Source organism: Rhinolophus ferrumequinum, chromosome 11 (genome assembly GCF_004115265.2).
Source record: "Rhinolophus ferrumequinum isolate MPI-CBG mRhiFer1 chromosome 11, mRhiFer1_v1.p, whole genome shotgun sequence".
NCBI classification, from domain to species: Eukaryota; Metazoa; Chordata; class Mammalia; order Chiroptera; family Rhinolophidae; genus Rhinolophus; species Rhinolophus ferrumequinum.
The window spans coordinates 48,517,243-48,526,737 of NC_046294.1; the positions used below are offsets into that span (position 1 = coordinate 48,517,243).

General features: G+C 54.7%; 1 protein-coding gene across 8 annotated transcripts in view; it reads left to right on the plus strand.

Moving 5' to 3' along the window:
• The window catches only part of P2RY2 (purinergic receptor P2Y2), a 36,332-nt gene extending 27,318 nt beyond the window's left edge, over window positions 1–9,014 (plus strand). For all 8 annotated transcript variants that reach the window (XM_033120564.1, XM_033120562.1, XM_033120563.1 and 5 more), the window contains one exon: window positions 1,040–9,014. In XM_033120564.1, coding sequence (XP_032976455.1) covers window positions 1,044–2,174 — 1,131 coding nt within the window. In that variant the 5' untranslated portion in view covers window positions 1,040–1,043 and the 3' untranslated portion in view covers window positions 2,175–9,014. The remainder of the gene's footprint in view (window positions 1–1,039) is intronic.
• The last annotated feature ends 481 nt before the right edge of the window (window positions 9,015–9,495 follow it).

The following is a 9,495-nucleotide window of genomic DNA, read 5'->3' on the forward strand; positions in this document are numbered from 1 at the left end:
GCAATTAGGCCCCATGGGTGTGTTATATGCCCACGAGGGACAAAGGAGGGAAACCTCAAGATAGTAACGGTATGAAAGAGAAGCTGGGTAGGCCTGGAGGACGTTGAATTTGCCCCACAAAGGAAGTCCCCAGCTGCCCTCACTCGTACTTCTGCCCCAGACTTCCCTGAAATCTACAAGAGGGTCCTCTCCCATCTGGTAGCCTCACAGGACATACAGCAAGACTGCTGTGGACAGATGCAGGAAGTGCCAGAATATAGAAGTATTGAAAACATAATTTGCTGAGCGAGTGAATGAATGACTAAAGAGGGAGACCATTGGAAAAACTCCCTCAGATACCAAAATACCAGGCACAGGGCCAGAGTCCCCAGGAAGGAGAAGGATGAGCCAAAGGAAAGCACATTCTATTGCCTCCAGGAAGGTATGGGCTGCCCACTGGCCAGAAACACTTCAGAAGGCAACGGGCACTGGTTGTGAGGTGGAGCCAGTCAGACTCGAAAGCCCCTGTCCACGAATCTGAAATGACACCCCCTGGGATCCTCAGATTCTAGAGCTCAGAATTCCAGATCTAGAACGCTGTGCTCCTGAGGTTCCCAAGCAGAGTCGCCAAACTTTTTGTAAATGGCCAGATGGTAAGTATTTTAGACTGTAGAACATATGGTCCTTGTTACAACTATTCAGTTCTTTGTAAGCGGAATGGTATGACTGTATTCCAATAAAGCTTTATTTATAAAAACAGACTGGTGGGCTGGATTTGGCCTTCAGGGTTTAGTTTGCCTACTGCTGTTCTCAAGTTGTAGAATTGTATGGTCCTGATATTCATGGATCACATTCCTTTTTGAGGTTTCAGGGTTCTGAGGTTCTTGGACCCTCTGGGTCCAGAGAGCCAGGTCACATGGCAATAGAGGTCTTGAACGTGGTTGGGCAGATCCTAACCAAAGGTATCTGGGCACTCGGGGTCCCTGCTTTGAGATCCCCCGGCTGAGCCGCAGCTGCGACCCTGATGGCTGTTCTCCCCTCTCCATCCCCTTCCCGTCAGGACTATGGATGCAGATCTGGGCCTCTGGAATGGCAGCATCAATAACACCTGGGATGGGGATGAGCTGGGCTACAAGTGCCGCTTCAACGAGAACTTCAAATACGTGCTGCTGCCTGTGTCCTATGGTGTGGTGTGTGTGCTCGGGCTGTGTCTGAATGTCGCAGTGCTCTATATCTTCCTGTGCCGCCTGAAGACATGGAACGCCTCCACCACATACATGTTCCACCTGGCCGTGTCAGATGCGCTGTACGCGGCCTCCCTGCCGCTGCTGGTCTATTACTACGCCCGCGGGGACCACTGGCCCTTCAGCACGGTGCTCTGCAAGTTGGTGCGTTTCCTCTTCTACACCAACCTGTACTGCAGCATCCTCTTCCTCACGTGCATCAGCATGCACCGGTGCCTGGGTGTCTTGCGCCCACTGCGCTCGCTGCACTGGGGCCGGGCCCGCTATGCCCGCCGGGTGGCAGCCACCGTGTGGGTGCTGGTGCTGGCCTGCCAGGCGCCCGTACTCTATTTCGTCACCACCAGTGTGCGTGGCAGCCGCATCACCTGCCATGACACCTCGGCCCCCGAGCTCTTCAGCCACTTCTTGGCCTACATCTCCGTCGTAATGGGCCTGCTCTTCGTAGTGCCCTTCGCCACCATCCTGGTCTGCTATGTGCTCATGGCCCGGCGGCTGCTAAAGCCAGCCTACGGGACTGCGGGGGGCCTGCCACGGGCCAAGCGCAAGTCGGTGCGCACCATCGCTGTGGTGTTGGCTGTCTTCGCCCTCTGCTTCCTGCCTTTCCACGTCACCCGCACCCTCTACTATTCCTTCCGCTCGCTGGACCTCAGCTGCCACACGCTCAATGCCATCAACATGGCTTACAAGATCACCCGACCGCTGGCCAGCGCCAACAGTTGCCTTGACCCTGTGCTGTACTTCCTGGCTGGGCAGAGGCTCGTGCGTTTTGCCCGGGACGCTAAGCCACCCACAGATCCCACCCCTCCTGTCCAGGCTACCCGCAGGCTGGACCTGCGCAAGTTTCAAAGAACTGACACCAAGACAGAAGATGGGTCGGCCAGCAGTGAGGACTCCAGACAGACAGAGGCCACGCCGACTGGTGGCGGGAACACTAAGGACATCCGGCTATAGGACCTGAACCCCTCGGGCCTATGCAAGTGCATATGGGGAGACTGTACGGACTAGGATTTTTTCAAATGGGATGGTCTCCCATCTGGTCCTCTGCCTCCTGGGAAAATCCAGCTAAATGGTATAATGGTTGGTGCTCAGGCAGGGTCAGGCCTTAGTGTGGGCGAGATGGGTCTCACCTGTGACAGGTTCTGGGTCCAGCCACCCAACGCTTTGTCATTTGGCAGGGGCTCAGGACACTCTGGGGTCCAGAGTGTTCATCACTGTTTGCATGTGTCAGTTAGGAAATAAGGTTTCAAGAAAGGAAGGGTGCAGGCCCAGTGCCGCTGCTCACCTGACTCACCCACATAAAGACCTGGCTGTGCCTGCCAAGGTACCTAGGCTGGAGCCCAGCCTAACCAAGTCAAGTGGAGAAACAGGCCCCTAGAAGAGAGTGACATACCAAGATCACACAGCAGAGTCTGGGCCTGAGCTGCCTGGGAGGGGTGGGGTCACAGGTTGACCGGAGGACCCTGGTAAGCAGCCAGAGCTTCCCACAGGGAGCCTGGGGCAGGTCTGGATGCTGCAATGGATTCAGCAATGAATAGTATTCCCTGCCCAGGAACAGAACATCTGGAAACTGATGTCATACACCCATCTGGAGGCTCCCCTGGGCTTAGGGGCCAGTTTGAGGCTGTAACTTATACTAAAGGTGTTGTTGTCTGCTGAGCTGTGCCCTACTGTGTGGTTGAAGGGTGGGGATACAGCCTAGGAAACTGTCACCAATCACACTAGGGTCCTTCCTCCAACCCGCTCTTGTCTGCCACCTGCCTTCCCACTAGCTGCCTCAGCTATGCTCTCACATCAGGTAGCCCCACTCCAGACCCCACTTTAAAGCTAATTGGCTTTTGTGCCTGGTTCTGCTGGGCACAGAGAGGAGTCGGGATCCCTCAATTTAGGACTTAATGGTGATGACCAGCCAATTGCTGGTAAATGTTAAACCATTTAACTGGCCGGCCAGGGAGGTGATGGGAACCCCTTATTTGTAGCATTGCCAATTGCCATGGTGCAAATACTCTTGCCATGGCCAATTTCAGACTACCTCCCTGAAAAATTCCTGAAAATTTAACCATTGGCTCTTGCGAGCAGGTCCCAGTTGCTCCAGCATATGACTGGATAATGCGGAGTGGTTGGGGCTGTGGACCAGGGGGTCTGGGAAGGCTTCTTGGAGTGGGGGAACCCCTGAGCTGTAGCTTCTGAGAAGAGCGGTTCATCAAAGAATCCAAGTGCAGGGTGCATCCTGGGCAAGGACATGGGGCAGGAGAGCAGGGTGTGCAGGAACTGGAAGCAGGGTGGGCAGCTGGCACCCAGACTCAAGGCAGGAATGAAGCCGGGGCCGGGTCACAAGGAGGCCAAGTCAGGGCTCCCTCCTTGCCCCGAGCATGAGGTTCCCTTTGCACTGAGTAGTGTGGGAGAGACTTACTCTTCTCCCATCCATTCCTCTGCCTCCTGGGAAAATCCAGCTACATGGTGTAATGGTTGGTGCTCAGGCTGGGTCAGGGCTTAGTGTGGGGGAGATGGGTCTCACCTGTGACAGGTTCTGGGTCCAGCCCAGAGCACTCTGGATATTTGCGGAGCTCAACTGGACAGGGCCAACTAGCCTTTGGGCAGGAATAAGGCAAAGCTGACAGACCTCACTCTTCACCTCAAGGATAAAGACACTCCCTCTTTGGGAGAGCCCTTGCCCTCCCTATGCGCTCTCTGCCTGAGAGAAAGTTCTTTCCTCATTCCACTTCCACCAGCCTCCTATGACTTCTCCACCCTTCCCACTCTACGTTGGCAAAACTGGGCACCCCAGGGGTTGCTCTGTTTAGAGTCTAAGTCTACAGCTCCTTCATGTGACAGGGACCCATCACAAGCCATGACCCAAATGATTACTCTGCACTGTACCGTGTGGGCGACCTGCCCAAAGTAGTGTTTCATGCTTACCTCCCACATTTTAGGTTCTATACTTCTATGAATGTAACCAGAGTCCCTATGAGCTTTTTTTGTGACTACCTGTTACAGACTGTCCTCAAGCTTTTCCCGTAGGCTTGAGCCTATCTCTTTGCTACTAGCTGCTGCTCAGGTGGAACCCCATCCCAGTGTATAGGGTCACCCTGCCCAGCTAAGATGCTCTGCTGGCCAGGAGTGTGAAGGCTGTACTCTGTCTCCCTCAGCCCTGCTTAGACCCAGAGGGAGGGGTTACACATCATGACTTTGGGGACTCAAGTGTGCCTTGATGGTTAGGGTTGGGGCTGTGGCCACCACAGGCCCAAGTTCCCCTAGTTCCCGTTCCTTTCATATCCTGCCCACCTATCCCTCCTGCAGCTGCCCTGGAGACCCCGAAAACCCAAGGTCCCACGGCTCATGGAGACAACACTATGTCCTAGCCCGGGAAGGCTTCCTTCCACCAGCTGCCTCCAGATTTCTAAGGACACAGGACCTAGGGGACTGGGAGAGGGTGGCTGACTCACCATTTAATACCGTGGCCGGCATTGGTGGGGGTGGGGAATGGAGACACTAAGGGAAGCAGGGTCCCATCTCGACCCCAGTTGGACTGCCTGGCCCCTTGGTGTGGACACCTGGCCTTGTTGCTCAGTGCCCAGGCCACCCTCCTAGTGGGTGAGGTTCCTGATCGTCCTGCCTTATGCTATTTTCAGCCCAAGTAAGAGCAGGATTTTCCACTGCCAGCCCCAGACCATTGTCCAGCCGTGGGGGGACCTGCGTGCTCCTAAAATATCTCCTCACTGCCCCGGCCTCCCCGCTCCCTCCTCACCTTGACATCACTTCCTGAGGCTGTTGACTCCTGAAGGCCACTTTGAAAGGGCACAGCCAACTGACAAGAACCCCAGGGATTGTCCAGGGCAGCTGCAGACTCAGCTGGAGAGGGGCACGGCCTTGCCCAAGGTCACTCGGCAGGTCAGCATGGCAACTGGACACGTGCCAGGGGCTCAGGCTGCCCCTGCTGCTCTGCGCCCTTTAGTGCAGGTTGATGCCTTTGTGGGATCCTGCCTTCACCTCCACCGCCCCAGTTCTTCCAGTTCTTCCCACCCCAGGTGGACAGAGCCACAGAGCTGAGGCCAGAGAAACAGGGCAGGAGGAGGGGGAGGGAGCAAGGTGGGGCTAAATGCCTGCTGACTCGTCTGAGCAGGGGCGCTGCTGGCACGAGATCTCTGCCCTGGGTGGCAGATGTCCAGGGCCCAGGAGGGAGGGCGGAATCCCGGAGGACATTCCCACTCTCACCTTCCAAGGCTAGAAAAGACCCTGAACAACATGTTCCCCAGACACAGTTGCTCCGGTCTAGATCCAGGTCAGGCCACCACACTGTCGCGGCAGATTTGGGCCGATCTATTTAGAGCCAGGCACATGAGGAAGGGAACTTGTGTACTAACTTGGGCCCCAGGTGCTGTGTGGGACCCTCCCACATTCTCACATTCATTGTGTCATTTATTCTTCACCACAGCCGTGTGAAATAGACATTCTTATCCCCCTTCAGCACACACGGGGACAGGCTCTGAGAAGTGACGGCTTGCTCCAGGTTATTCAGGCAGTGAGTGATTCCAGATTGAATCCAGGTCCATCTGACTCTGTTAGTTCCCTTTCCAGTATCCCATGCCACTCGCAACCCCTGTGGGGCAGGAGGGTCTGTAAGTGACCCTTCATGTAGTGAAGATGAGAGAGGCCATGTAGCAAGGATGAAGCTAAGAGCACAGATTCTACGCCCAGACCACCGGGGTTTGAGTATGGTCTCCACTTCTTCCAGCCATGGCTCCTTGGGCAGATTACTTACTTAATCTTGCTGCGCCTTAGAAATTTTCTCATTTCTAAAAGGAGGCACGACCTCCCATGTAGGCCGTTGGGAGGTTTACCTGAGTTAACACATATGGAGCATTTAGAACAGGGCCAAGCCTGTGGTCAGCACTTACATGCCAGGCACGGTTCCCAGGGGATATGGAGTGAATCAGCCAGTCCGTGCCCTCATGGAGTTGACATAATTTAATATGGAACCACATGAGGACAAGTGATTTGAAGGAAAGGACAGTGTGTCCAGCCAGTGAGCACCATGGGTCCCCTGTGGCCGAGGATTCCCCAGGGTTGGGAGGAAGGGAGCTGGTCCATCCTGGGGTAAGATGTAGGACCACCCTGTGCCCTGCCTGGTGCTGGGTGGCTTCAGGCACATGGGTTTGTGTGGGTTTACAGAGTCTTGTCCATGTATCTGGGTATGGGAGGGCAGCAGGGGGAAGGGACAGTGGGAAGAGCAGGAGAAGAATGACGCCCTTGCTGTCAAGCTTCTAGAGCCAGCCTATGGGCTAGAGAGCTGCCACCCACCACGGCAGCAGGTTTAGCCATTTCTCCCTGACGAGCAGTGCCTGCCACGGGATGCTGCAGCCGCTCACTCCTTGGTTCAGTCAAGAGCATGGAGACCCAGGGTGGGAGTATTGGACTGGAGCTGGGCCAAAGCAGGCAATGAATGGGCACGTTTGCTGAGTGACCTGAGGCCACCTGCCTGCCTTCTGTGGGCCACTCTCTGGAGAACTTGCCTCCCATGTTCCAGTTCTCCCTACCTTAATTAGGGCATCAGCTTCCTAGATTTTCATCAAAGGCACAACTAACAGCTGCTACCCCAGGCACTCCCAAGGCCCCCTGGGCTCTCAGTTCTGAGGATGAGAGTGGGGACATTGGGTCTCCCTTGCATCAAGTGACCCAGAGAGGGGAAATGACTCTATTGTCAACACACAGTCTGATGCTTCTGGCTCCTGTGGGGTGGAGGATGGAGCTTGGCCAGGAGTGGCTGAGCAGCAGAGTGAGAAATCTGCTTGTCTTCCCAAGTGGTATGTGTTTGTTAGGGGTTAGAGGGTGGAGGGAAAGAAGCCAGAGAAGCCAAACTCTCATTCTCCTCTGCCCTGATGCACCATGTGATTTGGTGAATCCCTTCTCTTCTCTGGACCCCAGTTTCTGCATCTGCAGTGGGGTTCGGCATGGCCCAGCCATGCTTCTTCTAGTAGGGGCTTCCTGGGCTTGCCTCTGTCTTGGCTCCAGTTTAGCCAGGTGTTCAGTCTCAGCCCTGTCCCAGCCAGAAACAATGGGCCAGACCGGGCGAGTCACTCATCGGCCCCAAACCCAGTCCCTGGGGGCTCCACCCTGGACTATTTTCAGCCCTTGGAGATGGAGTCAGAAAAGGATTTTCCACTCCTAGTACAATGGCTGCACTGGAGCATTGTCCAGCAGTAACTGGGGATACGCCTGCCCCAAAATATCTCCCCTGCCCCAACCCTCCAGGGCTCCCTGTCCTGCTCCTCACCTCCCCACCCTGCCATTGCTCCTTGGGGCTGTTAACTCCTGAAGGCCACTATGAAACAGCACGTGAGTCCCCCGGGAGATATGACCAGTTGGAATCAGTTTTCTCTCCTGGCAGGGATCCCAGGGATTGTTTGGCTGCTTAGAGCAACTAGAGGCCCAGAGAGGGCTGTGCCTTGGCCAAGGTCACGCAGCGGTCAGCACAGAGACTAGATGTGATGCCAGCGTGCTCTAGCTGCTCCTGCTGTCTTGGCTGCTTTCACTAGCGCTAGTCTGTACCTCCTGGGAGTGAGAGCTCACCTTTAAGTCTTGGGGTGGACATCCTGGGAAGAAGCCTGAGTGGCTTGGGACGGAGGGGTGTATGTTGGGTTCTGACCTTGGAGCTCCCTATTCAGTCCTGCTTTTACCAAATGTGGCTTTAGCTTGCACTGAACTAGAGTTACCAAGTAGCAGCTCTGGGAAAAGAAAGAGGTTAGAGGGACACAGGGAAGCTAAGGCAGGAGGAACAGAGCCCTGGCCCAGTTCAGCCATCACTAGCTCTGTGACCACAGACTCGGTTTCTTCATCTGTAAAATGGAACTGTTAATACCCATTTTCCTAGTTTACCGAACAGTGAAAATGCAGTAAGGCACAAACACAACTATTTTATTTTCCTCCCATCAATGGTCTCTACTCAATGATACCTAATTTCCTTTTCCCATCCATAAACTGCATATTTGGCAAACTCCAAAACGTTGTGTCACTTTTGAGGAACAAAGTTCAGTGCAGTTTGAAGTTCCAATCCTTACTTAATTTATTGCTCCCTCCTCCTCTTCCCCAGTGCTGGAAGGACCCTCCTGACACCACCTTTGTTCTCTCTTTCCTCCAGGTATTGGGCAGAGTGGGGAGGGGAGGGACCAGTGCATCTCCCCCAGTACTGCCGTAGCCCTCTCTCACTGTCCTCGCTTCTCTGGCCATGGCGGCAGGGCTATCAGTGTCTCCTCCAAACGCCATGAGTGCCCCAGCTTTCCTGCTGAGACTCTACGGATACCCCCCAGTCTCCCTGAGGGATTTTCCGAGACCATCCCTCACCTGGCTTCAAGATGGGAAAGTCGTTGTCCCCTCTTCTCCCCATTAGGTTGAGAACTCACAAGTGCAGCGATGTCTTCAAGTCCCCAAGCCCAGGGTCCGGCTGGTAGAGTCAGAGTAGAGGGTGGGAGAGGTTGGGGTAATAAGCTCTGGGAAGGTGTCTGACCCCAGTTTTTTCAGGTTTCTTTACAAAGTGGGAGTATTTTACCCTGGTGTGTCCTCAGCTTTATGTCCTGGAGCCAAATTCCAAATCAGCAGCCATATGAAAAGTCCCACATCATTGTGGGTTGAACTGTTAGACCAGCCTTTGTGACCAAAGCAATTGCAAAATGTGGGGGAGGAAATTAAAAGCCTGCTGCATGGGTCATCACACAGTCTGTGCTAGTGTGTGTGTGTGTGTGTGCAAGAGAGAGACAGAAAGACAGAGAGAGAGACAGAGAGACAGAGAGAGAGACAGAGAGACAGAGAGAGACAGAGAGAGAGACAGAGAGACAGAGAGAGACAGAGAGAGAGACAGAGAGACAGAGAGAGAGAGAGACAGAGAGAGAGACAGAGACAGAGACAGAGAGACAGAGACAGAGAGACAGAGAATGCTGAGGGGGAGCATTTGGTCCCCACTGGCACCAAATGGATACCTGGAGGCAGAAGGGCCACAGGTGGTTGGCCAGCCTATAGGGGGCAGAGAGTGACCAGAAGAGGCTGCCAGGAGGTCAGGCTAAAACCAGGACATGGAAGTAGACAGGCGTGGGTCTCCCCAGCTCAGTCTTAGGGGCACACAGCATCTCTGCCCTCAGCTTAGTGCAACCATGGGAGGGTATGACCATGACCACAAGTTGCACCTTCGCCCCCCACCAGAGGCCCTGCCTTCTGTATGCCCCTAGAAATCCAGGAAAAGATGGGGAGTGGGGAGAAGACCCAGCTGCCAGCTCTGTGGACT